The sequence below is a fragment of the Canis aureus genome, chromosome 5 (genome assembly GCF_053574225.1).
Source record: "Canis aureus isolate CA01 chromosome 5, VMU_Caureus_v.1.0, whole genome shotgun sequence".
Lineage (NCBI taxonomy): Eukaryota > Metazoa > Chordata > Mammalia > Carnivora > Canidae > Canis > Canis aureus.
The window spans coordinates 70,011,873-70,033,642 of NC_135615.1; the positions used below are offsets into that span (position 1 = coordinate 70,011,873).

Below are 21,770 nucleotides of genomic sequence, written 5' to 3' on the forward strand. Positions count from 1 at the left end.
GAGAGGCGCAGAAACATCTTCGCAACTGCAGAACTGCAGACACGCACGCTATTTATTTGGGGCCTCGAAGAAGGGCAGCCAAGAACTGAGCTGCCCCGGTTGTCACTTCAGAGTTGGAAATCCCCGAGCAAAGGGCTGGGTGGCCGCCCCATCCCATCAGGGTCTGGCCCCAGGCCTCCCGGCTCGGGATGCGGGAAAAAGCCCCTCGACTTTGCAGGTCACAGCGCGGCCGCCGGGTCTCGCCTCTGCCCAGGTGCGGATGCGGAGGCCGCGGCGTGGGCGAACGACTCCCCTGGCCACGTACCGGCCCCCCCTCCCCGGTCACATGGACGCGCCTTCCGCAGCCGGGAGTGCGGAGAGGAACGAACCACGAGGAGGAGCGGGGGAGGCGCCGAGGGCAGTGGGTCACAGCCCCGCGGGGCAGGTGGGCGGGCCCAACCGCGCCGCGAGCCGGCCGGCCAGCCAGTCAGCGGGCGCGGGGGGCGGGCCAGTGGGCGTGCGCGCCGCGCCCCGCAGCGCCCCCTGAGGGGCGGTGGCGGGAGCTGGTTCCGGCTGCGCGCGCAGCGGTGGTGGCGGCGGCGCGATCGGCCGGGCTGTAACCGTCGTCCGTCCGGTAGCGGCTGGAGCGGCAGCGGCGGCCGGGCACGGCGCGAGGCGACGCCACAGGGCAGCGGCGGCAGCGGGGCCAGCGGCGGCAGCAGGAGACGCAGCGGCGGCCGCAGCAGCAGCAGCAAGACGGACTCGTGGACACGCGCCGCCGCCGCCGCCGGGCCAGGCCGGGTGTCGCGCGCCGAGGCTGGGGGGGAGTCGTCGCCGCCGCCGCCACCGCTACCGCCGCCGCCGCCGCCGCCGAGGTGACTGAGGAGAGAGGCGCCTCCTCGCTCCCGCCGCCGCCGGACTTCAATGCCCAGTCCCCAGCTCGCCAGCGTGAGTGCGCTCCTCCCGGGCGGCCCCCGCTCCGGCTCCCGGGGCCTCGGGGAAGGGGAGGGCGGGAGGCGCCGCAGCCATTAGTGCAGGCCCGAGACACGTCCCCGGAAGGAGGGCCGGGCCGGGCCGGGGGCGGGGGGAGTGCGGCCGGGAAGCGTGGAGAGCGAGGGTGGGTGAGGAAGGGGGGACGGTGCGTGTGGAAGAATGTGGAGTGTCGGGAGGGAATGTGCGTGCGTGAGGGGGGACGGTGTGAGTTGGGGAGAGGGCTGGGTGTGCGTGTGCGCTGAGGGAAGACGGAGTCGGGGCGGGGAGTGTGGCTGAGCGACTTGGGGGCCGAGTCCGGGGGCAGTGCGTGTGGAGGACAGGGGGCGTGGGGGGCAGTGCGCGGGGGCGCGAGGGGTCGAGGGGGAGAGGGAGGAGGTGGGAGAGGGAGGGCGGCGAGTGTATGGGGTAGAGCGGGGGAGTGTGTGTGGGGAACCTGAGTGCGGTGTGAGGAGGGAGGCCGGGGAGAGGATGAATGGCAGCTGAGGGAGCGTGGAAGGGTGTGCCTGGGATTGTCCAGTGTGTGAGCGGGCGCCCTGGAGGCTCTCAGAGGTCGTGGGCGCCGTGTGTGGCGTTGGTGAACCCTGCTCCTGGCCCTCAGTTCTTGGGTTCCACAGTGAGAAAACGGTATAGGAATCGTCCTCTGGCTCTGGGATTTTTAAAAGAAAAGTCCTTCTTTTTTGGTGTGTGTGTGTGTGTGTGTGTGTGGAGGGGCAAATGCTTTGTGACATCGATATAAATTTCTGAATTTGTCAAGGACATGGTGGCCATCCTATCCTAGTCTGGCGCTCTGAGGGCTAACTAAAACAGTCTTGCGTAGTATTGCCCAGAGTCCTAGGCCTTCGCCTTCCGAGTGTTCAGAAGCATAGGCTGTTTTGTAAAGTGCTGCTAGTTTTTCAGGCGAAAGGTATTTTATCGTTGCATAAATGGGAAGAATTTTTATTAGGTTTTTGGCTCTTTTCTACTCTTCTGGAGAAATCTTTTAAGAAAAAAAAAATAATGTAGCACTGATGACGAAGAACAACCAGAGGCTAGTTTATTATTCCCTGGAGTTTGTCAAGAAGCATATAAAGTGTCTTAACAGTTGTAGCACCACTACTGTAGGCATGCTTGTCTGTTTGGAATTACTAAACTACAACTGCTGCTGGGTTAGAATATGGTAGTTATTTGCTGCCATGCTCTGTATTACAGAGTAATTTCAGACAGGAAGTGAGTGAAGTTATGCCTTGTTCAGTGTGCAAAAGGAAATGAAGGCTACAGAATGACACATTTTTAAGGCTTCAGAATCACTTGCCAGCGTGCCATTGTGCTGGTGAAGATGGTGAGAAGTTGTTTGCCCATATTCTAATCTTGACATTTTAAAAATTGTTTCATATTGGATAGTAAATGGACATTGTTACAGACTTTTGCCAGATTCTTGTGTTGTGGAAGTAGGGGTTGTTGATAAGAGTACCTTGATACCGATTTTACACTTTAATGATGAGAAGTTTCTCAGAAGTTGGAAGTCTTTCAATAGGATAAGCAAAGAGTATGGTAGTCCTTTTAATAGTAGACCTAATAGAATTATAGGCCAGAACATCAGTGTATAATTAGGAGTCAGAAATTGTTTTTCTAGAGTGTCCTTTTTTTTCATCACTAGCATGCTTTGTGCTTTCAGAAATAGTAAATAGTATTGTTAACTAATATTTAGTGGGAGATTGGATTAATTAGTATTAAGGGTCTACTGTGTACCGGGTATTTTTACACACTCTCACTTAATTCTCAGTTACTATAAAGATGGTTGCATTTATTTGGCACATACTGAGTGGTTTCTATAGGCTAGGCACTTGCCATACAGTGATGAGCCCTCGATGATTTACAGTGATGAGATGAAGAGATCTAAAGACTCAAAGAAGAAGTTAAGTAACTTGTCCTAGGACACAAGATAATAAGAATTGGAGCTGGATTAAAAACCCAGGTCTTTCTGACTCCTAAATCCTTGGTTTTTCCACTACACCATTACCACCCTCTCAATAGGTTGTCTCACTTTGAGGTTTCTCAACCACACAGTGACCTAGCAGCTTGTACAGATGAGAAGTGTTGAATTTAATGCAGAAGACTAGATGGCTGAAGGCAAGGGGATCATTTAGGAGATGCTGACTTGAGGCTCTTTGGGGCCTAAGCTAGGCTTTTATGTGGGTGGAGATTCTGCCTTGAAACTCTTGGGGCCCCAGGGTGTGTGCTTTGAGACATAGTTTTTATGAGGCACCTGGGATATGTCTGGGAGAGGAAAGTCTGATTAAAGAAACCCAGCAGCCTTTTATGTTTTTTATTTTGGGGGAGAGAAAGAGTGTATTTATTGGGGCATTTATTGGCGCTAAGAGTCAACTAGAAGTTGTCACTCCTATGTGAAAGTCTTTCTGTTCAGCTGTATGAGATATTTAACTCAGGAGATTGTGAAGATCAAATAAGAAAATATATGTGGAAGTACTTTGTTAATTATAAATTGAACTACAGATTCAAAATATTACCACTAAGACCTTTTTTACTAAGGCAACAGTTTGTTATATTTGGTAACTGGAAAAAGCTAGCATTTAGGACACCTATACAAATGAAAAATTGTTTAGAATTGCTGAACTGGGTCTATTCTGACTCAGAACAGCAAAAGTCAAACCACTCCCTCCATGAGTCAGTCAAGTAATATTTAATTTGAACTAACTAAATTTATAAGCAGAAACCATTTACAACATCATTGAACTTTGGTGGCACTAGGGAAGAGTAAACGTTTGAATGCTTTTGCATATAACTTTCTTAAAAAGTTTGGAAATCGCATATTTATATTTCCTTGAAAAGACATTTGTGTGAAACAAGATAAAATATTTTTAAGATTTAACTCTATTCTATTTATTTAACATTTTGTCTTTTAAAGGTGGCATTTTTGTATGCAGTAGTTATAGAACTATGATTTTTGACACATAGAGTTTAAATTTAGTAGAGGTTTATTTAACAGGGTTTGTACTGTTCCTTTTTGTTGGAATGTGGGATTAGTAATCAGTGAAGCCTCTTACTGCATCTTACAAATAAGATGCAGAAGAACAGTACATAAATTTTTAGCTGTTGCTCTTGGAAGAGTAAAACTTAAGTGAGAGTGAAACCCAAGTTAGCTCAATTTCTTCAAATGCTATGTAATCAGCTATATTACTTAGAGAGGTTGGGGATTTTTAAAAACTGAGCAACTGGAAATCAAGATCCGTAATTTTAACATGGTAGACTTAGTTATGTTTATTGAGTAGGGCCGTAGTAGAGATCTTGAGGTCTTAGGACCCTTGTGAAGTCCAACACGATGTTTCAGGTTTCAACATTCCCTTCTTGAGAATTTTATTATGCTGAATCATAAATCATTTTACTTAATGAAGTTCATAATAATCCTTTGAATAAGTGGCACTTTCATTTGTACAGATAAGGAGATTGATTTATAGAATCAATTGTTGAATTCCAGATTTTGAAATCTAAGTTAAAAATATCAGTAAATAGATGGCAGTAGATGAAAAAAGTTTCCCCTTGAGGCTTAAGGTACTTTTAAATCTCTTGCTAAACTTCATTTTTTAGTTAACTCTGGTCATTATATAGGAATTAAGTGGATATTCTAAAGTTGGCCTTTTTTGTTTGAAATTTAGTTTTTAGGTTTTTTTTTAAAACAATGCTAAAGTTACTTGGATCCTTTTTTGTGAGGGTATGTTGCTGCTTTGAGATGTTTCTTGAGATACTAGTTGGGTTATATAGAAATGATGATTATTCTCTAAATTTATAAAGTGAGAGTCTGTAATACTACAATTCACATAATTTTGTACCTTGGGTTTGTTAGTGAACAGTGGATACCAGCAATTACAACTTTTTTGGGAAATGGTGATTTGAGCCTGTTAATCTGGAATGTTAGAAAAGCCTTTTATCCATTTTCATCTTTAGGGTTAGTATATGTATAGAAGTGTCTGTAGCTTTCTCTGGTTATCTTTTGTTTTATTGACTGAACCACATTCTCTAGCTTCCTTGACTTCCTGGCCACTCTCTTGGGACTTGCAGCCCTATAGGATTGCTTGGTGTAGAGCTCAAGTAGATATTATATGTTTTGTTTTTTGCTCCTTGGAGTTGTAGAGGTCTAAGCTAAACCAGAAACTATCACTACTCTAGCACTTCTAAGAAAGAAGCTACACAGCATTGCAGGCTCTGTCCACTTTCCACAGTTACCCTGTGGAGTTACCAGGACCCAGGTGAGAAAATGACCCTTCCCCCCCCCCCCCCCCCCCCCCCCCCGAACTGTCTGTTCAATCAACATAGACTGACAGGGTACAAAATCTTTCCTGGGGGTGCCTGGGTGGCTCAGTGGTTGAGCTTCTGCCTTTGCCTCAGGTCGTGATCCTGGAGACCCGGGATCAAGCTCCCTGCATGGAGCCTGCTTCTCCCTCCGCCTGTGTCTCTGCCTCTCTCTCTCTCTCTGTGTGTCTCTCATGAATAAAGAAAATCTTAAAAAAACAAAACAAAAACAAAACAAAACAAAACTTTCCTAGAAAAAAGACTATGAGGAGTTGACAGATTATACCGACAGTTTTTATGTGATTTTAATACAAATGTTTTTTGTTTTCCTGCACTGATTTCTTATACCCATAGGTTCTGTAACACAGCGTCCACTCCATTTTAAGTGGCCTAGAAACTAAATCTCATCATTTGAATGTATATTTACATTGCACAACATTGCCTTTTGAAACTGCAGAGAAGTTTAAGCTTTTCTACAACCCTTTCTTTGCTAGTTGAGCCTGTTTTGAAAAAATATTTTGACGATAAGAATGGTCTTTACCTTTAGAGAAATTTAATTCCTTTCATAGTATTTTTGGGTTGAAATTTCATTCTTCTCAGAAAATGTTAATTCTTTTGGCATAAAATGCACACATGATATATTTGCTTTAGCAGATCAGATAAATTGCTTTGTGTTTTTATTTCTGCAGTGGTCAAAAATGTTGGCTCTTAACTAATGTATCGTTTGACAAGAATTCAAATTCACAATCAGTCTGCTTTCTTGTAGTCCTTTAGTTTTAGTTGATATTTGAGCATAAGGTTTTTTTTTTTTTTTTCAGTCTTTTACAGGAGACATTCACTAGATTGTATCATCACAGTATCCATAAATTGGATTTATATACATATGTTGATATTTACTGTTTTTAGTAGGAAAACAAATTGATGTGTTTTCTACTTTCCATTATTAGTGAAAAGCCTATCATGAGGGAACAGAGTGACTGGTTAGTGCAGAAGGATATGAGTCATCGGTAGGATTTGTCAGCAAATTGAGAAGGATATGATGGAGAAACAATAGACTATAGTGACATTATTCTTCATTCCACACGTGTAGTTACAAACAAGTTTCCTTTTGGTGATTGGTTTAAATTATTCAAATAATTTAGATCTTTCTCGATGAAAGTCACTTCAAATTTTAAGTCATAGACTATAACCTAAATTGTTTCTCTGATGAACTGAGATCTTTAGTTGGAGGTTATCAGCAAGTAGAATTTAAACTCCTATATGTTTAATAGGAAAAATAATTCACCTATGCCATAGGAATTAGTAAGTTGTCTATTTTTGTGAAGCTTGTTAATTATGAAGCTACTCAGTAGATCATAAGATGCGCACAAACGTGGCCTGTTTGTTTCTTCTCATTGAGCAAAGAGTTGCCTACTGCTGCTCATACTTTTAAATTCCTAAGAGCTTTTATTGCATTTGAATTGGTTTGAAATTCTCAGCATGGTCAAAGCCTCCTAGACTTACCTAACCAAAGAGTCCTTTCTCAATCATGTTACCATGGCCCTTCACTGATTGTACAATCTTGTCATAAAAGTTTTACCTTTCCTCTGAAGTCTTAATTAATCCTTCTCCATTCTATTCATACTTTGGGTCTTCAAAGTATATAGCATTAATATGAAATTTTAATGTCCTTTATAAAATGTTTTTCATCCACCTGGATTCTTCTAGTATCTTAATCCTCGATAGTGTTTGTATGGTATGCACAAAGAGCTCCACAAATGCATGTTGTAAGATTGGATATGCTGGGATCCCTGGGTGGCGCAGCGGTTTGGCGCCTGCCTTTGGCTCAGGGCGTGATCCTGGAGACCCGGGATCGAATCCCACATCGGGCTCCCGGTGCATGGAGCCTGCTTCTCCCTCTGCCTGTGTCTCTGCCTCTCTTTCTCTCTCTGTGACTATCATAAATAAATAAAAATTTAAAAAAAAAAAAAAAAAAAAAAAAAGATTGGATATGCTGCATTTTAGTATTATTCAGAGGTGGTATATTGTCCGCTGTCTCAGTAAGCATTTGGAGGAAGAGAACAGGAGATTAAATTTTGCGTGAAGTGGGAAGAGAAGGAAGGTGGATCCATGTTGAACTAAGCTGGTGAGCAAAGAATAATAATCCCTTGACATGGCATTATAGAAGTATTTCACCATTTTTACTTTCGTGTTTTAATGTGAAACAACTGCTTTCACTGTATGTTTTTTAAAGATTGCAAATGTTGTGTTTTATGAAAATAAACATCAAGCCATTATTGGACAATTAGTGGGAAGAAAGTATATTTTAAGAAGCCATCAGAAGCTCCAAATAGAATGATTTGGGTTCTGTTTATCTTGTATTATTCTCAGTACATAGAGAGATGGCTGTGAAGTACAATGTGATTTATAAAAAGCAAGTTTAGGAGAGGAAGTGAAGTGTAACTTAACTGGTTTTAGGGGAAACTTGGACCAAACTGCCCTAACAGCAGAAAAATTTCAGGGGCTCAAACAAAAGAATTTATGCTGACAAGATGTAATTTGGAATGTTTTTATTCTGTATCCTGTACATAGTGAGCTTCCTTCTCTTCTTATTGGTGGTGAATATTTGAATAAGACCTTTAAATAATGCTCAATGCATTTGACAAAATGGGGAAATGAAAGAGTTAAGCTGACCCATAAACTGCTCAGCTCTAAAACTTGTATTTTAAATAATGCTAACAATAGCCTGGAAGTTCTTACTTTGCATGCTGCTCCTGTGCTGTAGGTTATTTTGAAAGGTGATTCAAATAACCTTTTCCCAAGTATCTATTTTGCAACCTCAGGAACTCACAGCTGTTACAGTCATTCTAACTGTCCTGATATAGCTCAGAAAATATTCAAGTGGTGTTGACAGGATGAATCCAGGTGTCCCTTTGGATTTTCTCCCCCCTCCCCTTTTCTTTCTTTCTTTCTTTCTTTCTTTCTTTCTTTCTTTCTTTCTTTCTTTCTTTCTTTCTCTCTCTCTCTCTCTCTTTCTTTCTTTCTTTCTTTCTTTTCTTTCTTCTTTCTTTCTTCCTCCCTCCCTCCCTCCCTTCCTTCCTTCCTTCCTTCCTTCCTTCCTTCCTTCCTTCCTTCCTTCCTTCCTTCCTTTCTTTCTTGATTTTCACTACTGAATTTGCTTTTTTACAATTGGAGTTCAGAATCTCAAATACATTTCTTTATTAGTGAAATAATCAATTCACTGTTTCTGGGTTAATGTATATTAATGTTGGAAACTAAATTAAAATGGTTAAGACTTAAATTGTTCTCCAGGAAAATTACTTAGTCTTTTGAGGTTAAAAGAAGGATGTAAGAAAAGAAGAAAACAAATATTAGAATTTAATTATATGGGAATGCTGAATTTGAGTTACTTTTTATTGTATAAGGGAGATTACCACAGTTATTTAGAAAAATAATATGCTTAAACTTTATAATAAAGAGGCTTGGGAATCTTAAAGTGCACATAAACTAAAATCTTTAAGCATAAAGTCCGCGAAGAGGATAGCCATGATACCTTTGCCTGGAAGTGAAAAGTGTGAATGAATAGAATCAATTTAATAGAGCTTTTTAGCTTAATTTGTAAAAGATTCACTGAAATCAATAATACCCAATATTAGAATTCTGCTGGTAGGATTTTTAATATTATTACGGGTATTCAAATAATTTTTTAGAAAAAGTGAAAATTGGCTATAGTCCTGTTACCTCCATTTAAATTTTATTTATAGAAGGAAAAACATTTTCGGACAATGAATTCAGCTGGAGAATTTGCTAATCTTTAGAAGAACAGTACAGAATTGAAAACTAAATATTTTCGAGTATGGCATGAAAATATTTAATATAATTTTTGTCTCAGAGTTATTTGTAGAGGGTAGGAATTTCTAGAAAATGACAAGTACTTCTAATCACTAGGGTACATACAAATTTGAAAACCACTCCCTTTTCGTGTGAGTGGGAACAGGGCCCACAAGACTTCAGTAAATAACGGTTACTGTTCTCAGAAGCAGGTGCGATTGTTGGTTAATTGCTTTCCTTTCCTTTCTGAGTGGCAGGCCATGTATCTCATGCTGGTTCTGAAATGTTAAGATATTTTCCCACCATCAAGGTCATAATTTCTTTTTACATAAGTGATTATTGATTTCTGTACTGGAACTTGATTCTCAAGTTCCCTCCTTAAATGAGGAAGTGGAAAAGTGGGAATAACCAAGAGAGTAACTATGAAACTTTTTTTTTTAGCAGTAAAGAAGCTATTTTTAGCTTGTTTACAGATATTTTGGATTCCAATTTGCGTAGAATTTAATGATACCTCTTTTCCTTATCAGCTCCCCGGGTCTGTATAGTAGGGGATAGCAACTAACATTAATTTGAATTGTATACAATTTTAGTTTGATAAATGCAACCATAGAGGGATGAACAAAGATAAGTAGCAGAGAAAGTAGAACTATTATTTCCATAAGGTTCTGATGAGATGGGAGTAGATTTATCAAAGAGGAGTATGATTTCAGTTTGAGACCAGTTAACTAGAAAACTAATTAGCAAAGTTAAGTTCTATTTAATGAACAAGTTCTTAAGATACCTTTTTTTCCCAAATGGTCAGAATGCAGTAGATACAGTAGTACTTTATGGATGAATTTCTCTACTTTTCTTCCTTTATAATTGTGATGATTTTATGGTTTGTTGTTTGAATAGTCTCAGAATATTAAGTTAGGTTTCTGTTAGTTCTTGCTGTTACTCAGGGCCTTAGCTCTTTTTTCATAGACCTCACATCCAGTTTGTGGACAGATCTACCTTAAAGTGTATCTTTTTTTTTTTTTTTTAATTTATTTATGATAGTCACACACACACACACACAGAGGCAGAGACATAGGCAGAGGGAGAAGCAGGCTCCATACACCGGGAGCCCGACGTGGGGGATTCGATCTCGGGTCTCCAGGATCTCGCCCTGGGCCAAAGGCAGGCGCCAAACTGCTGTGCCACCCAGGGATCCTAAAGTGTATCTTTTTTTTTTTTTTTTTTTTCCTAAAGTGTATCTTGAAACTAATGTGTTCTTACGCTGTCTACTGCTGCTACTGTGGTCCATGCTATTTCTCTTGGATTATGGCAATGCCTCTTACCAGATCTCCCTGCTTCTACTCTTCCTACTTGTATAATCTGTCTCCACATAGCAGTGAAAGCGGTCTTTTTAAACATAAATTGTCACTCTTGATTGAAACTGTCTCATTTTTCTTGTAATAAAGTCCAAATACTTACATTGTCCTGTAAGGCTCTCTTATTTCTTTGACACCCTATTCATTCCATTCCCTTTTGCTCCGGTAGCACTGGCCCCCTTGCTGTTCCTAGAACACTCCAAGCATGGCCCCACCTCATAACCTTTGCAACAGCTAATCCCTTTGCCTAGAATGCTCCCTCAAATATGTTTGGCTCACACCCCCAGGTCTTGGATAAAATGTCACTTTTTTCAGTGAGGCCTTACCTGATAGCCTTATTTAAAATGGGAAGCCCTCTGCGTTCTGGCACTGTAGTTTCCCCTGCTTTGCATTTTTGTCCATAACAGTGGCATATTTTGCCTTTTTCTGCCTTCTAAAGTAAAAGATCCACTCTGATAAGAATTTTTGTTTACTACTCTTGCACTTTTAAACTCTAACACAGGGCACCTGGGTGGCTCAGTTGGTTGAGTGCCTTTGGCTCAGGTCATGATCCTAGGACCGGGGATGGAGCGCTGCATTGGGCTTTCCCTCTGCCTGCTGCTCCCCTTGCTTGTACTTTCTCTCTGTCAGATAAACAAATAAAATCTTTTTAAAAAGTACTATGACACATAGTATGTGTCTAATAAATACTTGAATTATTGTTAAATTTATTAATAAATTGTTAATTAGCCAAATTGTAAGGAAGATGTCTTAACTCTTCATAAGAATTAATTTTTTAAAAAGATTTTATTTATTTATTCATGAGAGATACACAGAGAGAGAGGCAGGCTCCATGGAAAGAGCCTGATGTGGGACTCGATCCTGGGACTCCAGGATCACACCCTGGGCTGAAGGCAGGCACTCAACTGCTGAACCACACAGGTGTCCCTAAGAATTAATTTTTAACTATAGACAGATTATTCATACTTAAGAGAGGTGCAGGGTCCTTGCTGAAGTGAGATGAATTTGTTTTAGGAAGAAATTGTTGCAAGGTTTTAGCCTATATGCACTGTATAAAGGTTTTAGCCTTTTTGCACTATAATGCTTTCATGTTGCCTGTTTGTACAAACCAAGCTGACTTAAATTTGCATGACTTCCTGTAGAATTTCTGGTAAGAAAAGTAACAGTAAATGTATGCTTCCTTGTTTTTCCAGAACTTTGCCTTTATATTTTTTTCTTAGATCTAGACTTCTTTATTGTACATTTATATTATAATGTACTGTTTTAATTTGATGAATTCTGGCATAACCATCAAATTAGAGAGTTATATCATTTACTTCAATAGAGGATTTCTCAGTGGAAAACGTGATGTGGGGGGATCCCTGGGTGGCTCAGCGGTTGGGCGCCTGCCTTTGGCCCAGGACGTGATTCTGGAGTCCCAGGATCGAGTCCCACGTTGGGCTCCTTGCATGGAGCCTGCTTCTCCCTCTGCCTGTGTCTCTGCCTCTCTCTCTCTGTGTGTCTCTCATGAATGAGTACATAAAATCTTAAAAAAAGAAAAAGAAGGATCCCTGGGTGGTGCAGCGGTTTGGCGCCTGCCTTTGGCCCAGGGCGCGATCCTGGAGTCCCGGGATCAAATCCCACGTCGGGCTTCCGGTGCATGGAGCCTGCTTCTCCCTCTGCCTGTGTCTCTGCCTCTCTCTCTCTCTCTCTCTCTGTGTGACTATCATAAATAAATAAAAATTAAAAAAAAAAAGAGAAAACAATGTGAGTGGATTGACAGGATTTTTATTTATTTTTTTTAAAGATTTATTTATTTATTCAGAGAGAGCGAAAGAGAGGCAAAGACACAGGCAGAGAGAGAAACAGGCAGAGAGAGAAGCAGGCAGAAAGAGAAGCAGGCTCCACGCAGGGAGCCGGACGTGGGACTCAATCCCTGGTCTCCAGGATCACACCCCGGGCTGCAGGCAGCGCTAAACCGCCACGCCACCGGGGCTGACCTTTTTTTTTTTTTTTTTTTTTTAAGATTTATTTATTTACTTATTCATTCATTCATTCATTCATTCATTCATTGAGAGAGCGAAAGAGAGGCAGAGACACAGGCAGAGAGAGAAGCAGGATTGACAGGATTTTTAAAAGGATGCTTATGTTTGGTTTGCCCTCAAGTTCTCTCTATATATGTTTGATTTAGAATTGGAAATCCCAGAAAAGAACCTGAATTTTACTCAGTAATTTAATTTCTTTAACAAAGAACAAAATTGTCTGGAATTGTGTAGGTACGGGCCTGCCTGGGACAGAGCTCTCTTAAGGCTCTTTATAAGCCTATGGTTATAGCACTTTTGAGAACATGGTTAAATTGTAAATCATCGTAGGGTTCTTTATCACCCTAGAATTTAAAAAAAAAAAAAAAGAGGTAGTACATGTACATGGGAAAAACAAAACATTTCAAAAGGTATGTACTATGATAAAGTAAATCATGCTTCTGGCCTTCAGCTCCTGTCACCTTCACCCCGACAACCAGTTACCTCTTTGTAACTTTCCAGATTGTTGATGGGTTTGAAAGCTAATGTAGCACTCTCAAATATTTCAATATGTACTGTTCATACTGTCATGTGCTCTTTTCAGTTATCAGTGTCTCAGCTTTCCATATTTCATATAGATCGGTTTTATTCTTTTTTAACATCAGCATAGTTTTCCATTTTAAGAATATGTAATGATTAAGTGATTGTTGTTGTTGTATTCATGCATTTGAGTTTTTTGATTCTCATCGAGTTTAGATGTTAGCACTAGAGTATCAACACAGGACATTTAAACTCTAACATAAACCTCTTCAAGTTTTTAAGTAGCCTCTGTTGTGTTCCTTAGTCTTACTGGTAGTACACTATCTTAGCTTGGTTGGCCTCTGCTTGCTTGTTCTTCCAGCCTCTTTCTTCATTCCTTTTGCTCTTTCTCTTTTCCCTCCCTTCTTGATTTAAAAGGATTTCTCTGTTACAAACCATTTCTTCTAATACTGCAGTGAAGTCACCTTCTTTGGTTAAAAATGGAAATGTTGCATAGGAAATGGGAATGTCCCAAATTCAACATTTAAAAGGTTCTATAGGGATGCCTGGGTGGCTCAGCGGTTCAATGTCTGCCTTTGGCTCAGGGCGTGATCCTGGGTCTGGGAATTGAGTCCCACATCAGGCTTTCCATGGGGAGCCTGCTTCTCCCTCTGCCTATGTCTCTGCCTCTCTCTCTTCCTCTCTCTGTCTCTCATGAATAAATAAATAAAATCTTAAAAAAAGAAAAGGTTCTATAAAGGTAAAATCACTTAATGTCAGAGAGACAGGTTTAGAAGAAAGTTTTCCTGTAAGATGTACAGGTGCTGAGTTTATGCTAAAATACAAGGCTTTATAACTTTTGAGTACTTTCCAGCTGTGGTAGACTGTTAATGATTTTTTTTTACAGACTGCTTTGTATTCTTATGTCTGTTACAGGAATTAACATTAGTTTATCTGAATTGACAGGTGCAAGAGCATTTAACTGTTGATGCATAGTTGAACTCTTGGGGGTGGGAGAAGGAACAGAAGCTTGTTTTTATCATGTATCTGTTAACATTGATAGAACATACTGTTTCGTTTGATGGAAATTCCTTTGCCGGGGATCTCAGTGTGTGTTAAGAATTGAAAATCTAATAATGAATCCTTATCTTTGGAAGTGGTCCTTCCAAAATGAGGTTGGAGGAGTAAGATTGCATAAAACTTGTTCTCTTTGCTGAGCAGACAAACATTGGAGACTAGGTAGAAAACTTAATGCTAGAGATGTAACCTTTCAAGCCTGGCCATCACTACAAAGCAGGTCTTTCAGTGCCTTTACTCAGCTGACACACATATTAGCATGATAACATCATTTAACCAAAGGGATTCAAACAGGTTAGAATTTCCTTGTGTTTTGCTTTTCACTGCATGCAGAGCATTGTTCTTGAATGGTTACTTTAATAATCTTTTCTCCCCTTATTTAAGGTCACAGAGTTGTAGATCAACATCCAAGCAAATATTTGCAGAAAAGTTATAGTTACATGAAGAAGATTATGACTTGAAAAATATGTGGATACCGCCATAATCAAAATTGAAGGAAAAATGAATAGTTAGGAGACCTGGGTTCTTGTCTTTGGTCTGCTACTAATTAGTCATGTGGTCTTAGTTAAGTCATTTTAACCTCTCTTGCTCCCAAACATCATCTTGGGTTTTTTGTTTGTTTGTTTGTATTTTAAAGATTGGAGTTGTTGTTGCTCTCTAAGCTTCTTCTGGCTTTATTTTTATTTATTTTTTTATTAAACTCTTTTTTTTTTTTTTTAATTTTTATTTATTTATGATAGTCACAGAGAGAGAGAGAGGCAGAGACACAGGCAGAGGGAGAAGCAGGCTCCATGCACCGGGAGCCTGACGTGGGATTCGATCCCGGGTCTCCAGGATCGCGCCCTGGGCCAAAGGCAGGCGCCAAACCCCTGCGCCACCCAGGGATCCCTATTTTTTTAAAAGATTTTATTCATTTGACAGAGAGAGAGAGAGAGAGAGAGCGCGCATGCACAAGCAGAGGGAGCTGCAGGCAGAGGGAGCTGCAGGCTATTAGCTGAGCAGGCAGCATGCTGTGGGACTTGATCCCAGGACCCTGAGATCATGACCTGAGTCAAAGGCAGATACTTAACTGATTTAACTGCCCAGATGCCCTTCTCCTAGCTTTAAAATTCCTTGACTGCACAAGGAATACCCTATGAAATGTGTGATCTAAGGTGCCTGTGTTTGGGGATTACAGTTAGGAAAGTGGTGGTACATATTTTTTTCTTAGTTTGAATATTAGAAGTTTCATGATTTTACTGTAGTATATAACCTCTGCTGAGGTTAGATTGCCATTTTGAATTTCTTACATATCTTTCATATTTTAGGAATGTTTTAGTTTTGTGCTTTTGTCCATGGTAATATAGTCACAAGCATGTAACTTACATAATGCCATAAGAATATTACAAAAGACTTGTGAATAGAGTAGGCTTGAAAGTTTGTAGGCCTTGGTTCTTTCTTAAATGTATTTTAGTTTCTTCCTGAAAATGGTTCTATGGCCCTCTTTCATGTCTTTTTCTATCTGGTCAGTCCTCTTTTCAGAGACTACTAAATAAGCATTTATTGGTGGATTAGAGAAAAGGCAAGTGAAAGAACTTAGACCCTGTCCCTATTTCCAGAGCTATTTATTTCTGAGGATGTATGTATGTATGTAAGTAATTGCTGCACCCAACATGGGGCTTGAACTTGACCCTGAGATCAAGAGTCACTTGTTCTACCAACTGAGCCAGCCAGGTGCCCCCAGAGGATTTTATGATTATGTTGATGCTCTGATTAGCTAACTATAAAGACGATGATTTTGTTGATACTCTGAGCTAACTATAAAGATTGCTGTGTTTCAGTGCAACAGGCCCAAAATTATATTAAAAATTCTATCACTTTCTCACCTTGTTTTTGGTATGGGCAGAAGAATGTTGTGTGAATCAGTGACCTTTTGTACTCTTGAGGTAGTGATGTGTTGTGAGAAATAGTTAAAAGGTCACCTGGACTAGGGGTGCCTGGATGGTTCAGGCAGTTGAACGTCCCAACTCTTGATTTTGGGTCAGGTCATGATATTGGGACCATGAGATCAAGCCCTGCATTGAGCTCTGTGCTGAGCATGGACCCTGCTTAAAGAGTCTCTCTCTCTCTCTCACCCTACCAAACCCCCTCACAGTCTTTCAAAAAAAAAAAATAAATAAATAAATAAGAGAGAGAGAGAGAGAGAGAGAGAGAGAGATTGAGAGAGAGAAAAGGTAAATTGGACTTGAAATGATGGTATTTATGCATTAATTGAGGCAACAGGCATTATGGTACATTGGAAAAAACATTGGACTAACAGAAGACATTCGCCTTAGATAAATCATGAAGAAAGTTCACTTTCTGATCCTCTTTCCTCATTCCTTGTAGGTGGTAACAACTACTCAAGAGTTGTGAGGAAAATAAGTTAATTTTTTTGAAAAATACTTTATGGACTAGTGTTATAATTGGGGGCCGGTACATATCCTTTGGATAGAAAGAATTAAATCCTCAAAGTGAAATTTTGGTAAATATCCTTCATCGATTTACAAATATATCTTATTTTAATCAAAGTGTATATGTGAAGGACTTAATCATCAAAGCAGAAGAATAAGATCATTATGAACTTTATGAAGAATCTATGGAGGGAAGGTTTCTTTAAGGATCTTTCAATAACTATATTTAAAAATAATAAGGTCATTTAAAAATGACTTGAGTTACAAATCTTATTAACACAAATTTTTTTGAACTCCCTTTTGAAAAAAGAAAGACTTTTGAATTTCTGACTTTTAAAACTCTTGATCTACATTTTTATCCTAGTCTTCATAGATGACAATAATTTGAATTAATTAGAATTGGTGACCTTTAATGTCTTTGGACTCATAGAGTACATATTCTTGACTTTGAGCATGATGTTCACTATGCTGTCAACCTCCAGTTCATTTTATTTATGCTTTTCTCCTCTAGGTTTTTCGTTGGAATATACGTTGCACATTTATGGCGATTCTGAGCGTGAGGGCAGACTTCTGCCAGGCTCAGCACAGCGTTTTCGCTGACAAGTGAGCTTGGGGGTTCTATGTGCCATAATTAACATTGCCTTGAAGACTCTGGACACCGAGACTGGCCTCAGAAATAGTTGGCTTTTTTTTTTTTTTTTTATTGCAAGCATATTTCTTTTAATGACTCCAGTAAAATTAAGCATCAAGTAAACAAAAGTGGAAAGCAACCTACACTTTTAACTTGTCTCACTAGTGCCTAAATGTAGTAAAGGCTACTTAAATTTTGAATGTAGTTGGATTTTTTTGGAGTCCGAAGGTATCCATCTGCAGACATTGAGGCCCAAGTTGAATTTGGATTCAAGTGGATTCTAAATACTTCTGCTTACCTTGAAGAGAGAAGCTTCTTAAAGAATAAACAAGTTGAATAGAGAAAAACACTGATCGATATTAGGCATTTTAGTGGTCTTTTTAATGTTTTCTGCTGTGAAACATTTCAAGATTTGATTTTTTTTTCATTTTCCCCATCACACCCACACACGCACGCTCACACTTTTTATTTGCCATAATGAACCGTCCAGCCCCTGTGGAGATCTCCTATGAGAATATGCGTTTTCTGATAACTCACAACCCTACCAATGCTACCCTCAACAAGTTCACAGAGGTAAGATTGTAGTATGGTCTACTTTTTGATTAATTTATTTTTTTACTTTTTGATTAATTTATAGAGTTATAAATGAACACCATTATAAAGAAATCTCTTATCACAAAGCCATTTATTTCTGTGATTAGGATATGGATGGTCATCCTACCAATCTTTGAATTGAGGTGAATTAGTTACAACAGATATTTAAAAGAACATTTGTGGGATTTTGGGAGACTTTAGAGATTATGTAGTCTTTTTTTTTTTTTTTTTTAATATCCTTTCAGCATAGCAGTTCATATTTTTATTTATTTATTTATTTTAAAGATTTTATTTATTTATTCATGAGAGACACACACAGAGATAGAGAGAGAGAGAAGAGGCAGAGACACAGGCAGAGGGAGAAGCAGGCTCCATGCAAGGAGCCTGATGTGTGACTCGATCCCGGGTCTCCAGGATCACATCCTGGGCTGCAGGTGGCACTAAACCGCTGCGCCACCAGGGCTGCCCCATATTTTTAAAAATAAAAATAATTAACATTTATTGAACATTTAGTATGTACCCAACATTACAGTACGCAGTTTTATGTATTACATCATTTACTACTCAAAATAGCCCTATGAGGTATGGGTACTGTTATTTTGTCCCTCCTACAGATTAGGAAACTGAGGTTCAGGGCAATTTAGTAATTTCCCTAAAGGTTATAGCATATGGTAGAATGGTCTCTGACTCAAAAACCCATGTCTGCCTCAAATATTCTGGCCACTTTTGATAAAAACCTACTCCAGAACTGTTTAGCAATAGTAACCATCATATACAAGGGTCAGAACCTTCAGGGAGGAAAGGTGTTACAGGTAACATTTTTATGTCCTACCCTTCATTTTCTCTGCTATATTTATGGACTAGACTTAGAGAGCTGGATGAACTCCCAGGGATTCTAAATCTACCCGTCTCATTTTACAGATGGCAAAACTGAGTTCAGAAGAGATTTTGAATTGCTGGAGGACACAAATACTATAAAAATTTCTACTATAACCTTTCAGGGAATGGCAACTATGGAGTTCATTTTAATAGGATTTGTTTTATATTTTGAAATGTTTAAAAATGACTCCATGTAATAACAACTATCCCAGGTCTGTTTTCGAAGGCCTTTTTGTGAAAAAGTCCTTTAGCAATTAAAATGACTTTACTCTTTAGATAACCAAATGACTAATCAACACCTCTTGTAGGATATAACTATTCCTGCTCGTTTATACTTCTAATTCCCAGAGCTGCTTAACTTTGTGTACACAGTGTACAAGTTGATTGCAGGCCTGTGTGCCCTTAGGGTTGTTCAGTCACCTTTAAGCCTGGTTGAATTATGTGATCCTATTTTCAGCCTGTGGATTCCTTGGTTGTAGACTCCAAAAGTGGCAGAGGCCACTGTCCTACAACTATAAAAAGATGTTGGTGGCCCATCGAAGATAGATAGTCACTGGATTAGGCCTTACTATAGGAAAATTTTTAAAGGAGCAAGGCTCTGGCTGTAATTGTATGTTTATTGGCTTTTTTTGTTTGTTTGTTTATTGGCTTTGTAATATGATACCACTTTTTAAAAAAAATATTTATTTGAGAGAGAGAGGGAGAGAACACCAGCAGGGAGGTAGGGAGAGGGAGAAGCAGTCTCCCAGCTGTGTAGGGAACTCTACTTGGGGCTCAATCCCAGGACCCTGGGGTCATGACCTGAGCTGAAGGTAGACACTTAACTGACTGAGTCACCCAGGTACTCTATGATATCACTTTTTAATCTTACTTTCAATATTACTTTTGTTTTTTTAATTTAATTTAATTTAATTTTTTAAAAAGATTTTAAGTAATCTCTACACCCAACAAGGGGCTTGAATTCAACAACCCCAAGATCAAGGATCGTATGCTCCACTGACTGAGATAGCCAGGCTCCCTGCTTTTGTTTCTTTAAATTAAAAAAGCAAAAACAATAAGTATTTTTACTATGTGAAAATCAGAAGATACATATAAGCAAAAGACAATTTAAAAATACTTAACTCTTAGTACCTAACTTCTAGATGTTTTTCTCTGCATATATGTGTATATTTACTTATATACACATAGATAGGATCACACTATGTTTTAAAAAATCTTCCCCCAACCTTTTTAGTATTATTTTTATAGCTGTCACATACTTTAACAGTTCTCCTGTTTTTGGACCATTAATGTTTCCATCATTTTACCATTCTAAAAAGCCCATGCTGAGCACACTGGTACCTGAATCTTTATATATGTCTTTAATTACTTTGTTAGTGTAAATTCTCAGAAGTAGCATTTCTAGGTCAAAATGTATATGTGCTTTTATAGTTTTTGTGACCTGTTACCTTTAGAAAGGTGATTGTGTTGGTGCTTCCCCTAAGAGCCTGAGTGTCCATTTGATATATTGCCACAATGAGAATGATTTTGATCTTTGTCCAAGAATGATATCTCATTGCTTCAATTTATAATAGTACATTTTTAAAGTTTTGGTTGCAGGTTCTAAAAGTATGTTCCCTTATGTTTGTTCTTCTTTAAAGGAACTTAAGAAGTATGGAGTGACAACTTTGGTTCGAGTTTGTGATGCTACATATGATAAAGCTCCAGTTGAAAAAGAAGGAATCCACGTTCTAGTGAGTGTGTAGTGTTTTAATTTTTCACTACAAACAACTAGTACCTTTTAAACTTAGCTATTTTTAAAACTGGGCACTTAGTATGGTTTTTAAGTTTATAGGAGATACAGTGTTGACAGCAATCTTTAAAAATTTTTGGATTTGCAGTTTTATTCATTTGTCCCCTTAAAGTCTATATATGCAGAGTATTTTCAACAAATGAAAAGCAAAATTGAATATACATTTACTTCAAGAAAATGGAAATTTGCATTTTGTTTTCTCTAGGAAATTAATTGCAATATTTAGTTTTTGTTTCTAGGCTACTTTTTTTTTTTTAAGGTTTTATTTATTTATTCATGAGAGACACACACAGAGAGAGGGGGCATAGACACAGGCAGAGGGAGAAGCAGGCTCCTGACGTGGGACTTGATCCCGGGTCTCCAGGATCACGCCCTGGGCCGAAGGCGGCGCTAAACTGCTGAGCCCCCCGGGCTGCCCATAGGCTACTGGTTTCAATCTAACTGAAAATAATTTTTTTTAAAGATTTCATTTATTTATTCATGAGACACACACACACACACACACACACACACACACACAGAGGCAGAGACATAGGCAGAGGGAGAAGCAGACTCCATGCAGGGAGCCCAACGTGGGACTCGATCCTGGGTCTCCAGGATCAGGCCCTGGGCTGAAGGTGGCGCTAAAATGCTGAGCCACCCAGACTGTCCTGAAAATAATTTTCATCAGAAGTTCTTAACTTACATGGAAATATAGTTAACCCTTGAATGCAGGGGTAGGGACACCAACCCCCACATAGTAAAAAATCCACATGTAACTTTTTACTTAACAAAAGCTTTACTAATAGCCTACTATTGACCAGAGGCTTACCAATAACATAAACAGGCCACTAGCATATATTTTGTATGTTGCATATATTATGTACTATATTCTTTTAAAAAAAAAAAACTTTTTAATTTTTATTTATTTTTTCATGAGAGAGAGAGAGGCAGAGACACAGGCAGAGGGAGAAGCAGGCTCCATGCAGGGAGCCCAATGTGGGACTCGATCCCGGGACCCCAGGATCCCGCCCCGGACTGAAGGTGGTGCTAAACCACTGAACCACCTGGACTGCCCTATGTACTATATTCTTATAATAAAGTTAGCTAGAGAAATTTTATTAAGAAAAAATAAGAGAAAATCCATTTATAGTACTATACTGTGTTTATTGGAAAAAATCTGCATGTAAGTGGACCCGTACAGTTCAAACCTGTGTTGTTTGAGGGTCAGCTGTATTCTCTCTCATTTTGCAAGTACTAATTAGTTACTTAGTGTTTTGTGAATAACCTATAGGGGACAAAGTCTGGAAAAGAGGTTTAGGAGAGGGAAAGGCATCTTGCTTCAGAGAATCAACATAGTTTCTGACACTTTGTGGTAAGTTTCTAAGTAGCTTTTGTGTGATTAGCTTTCTTTTGTTTTCAGTTTGAACATAATGTGATTGGAAT

General features: G+C 39.6%; 1 protein-coding gene across 2 annotated transcripts in view; it reads left to right on the top strand.

Moving 5' to 3' along the window:
* Nucleotides 1-598: 598 nt before the first annotated feature.
* Nucleotides 599-21,770, top strand: part of PTP4A2 (protein tyrosine phosphatase 4A2) — a 30,081-nt gene continuing 8,909 nt past the window's right edge. Inside the window, exons 1-4 of one of the 2 annotated variants that reach the window (XM_077898713.1) lie at nucleotides 599-927; nucleotides 16,385-16,520; nucleotides 16,961-17,653; nucleotides 20,194-20,286. In XM_077898713.1, coding sequence (XP_077754839.1) covers nucleotides 17,558-17,653; nucleotides 20,194-20,286 — 189 coding nt within the window. In that variant the 5' untranslated portion in view covers nucleotides 599-927; nucleotides 16,385-16,520; nucleotides 16,961-17,557. The remainder of the gene's footprint in view (nucleotides 928-16,384; nucleotides 16,521-16,960; nucleotides 17,654-20,193; nucleotides 20,287-21,770) is intronic. The other variant, XM_077898712.1, reaches the window with a different exon arrangement.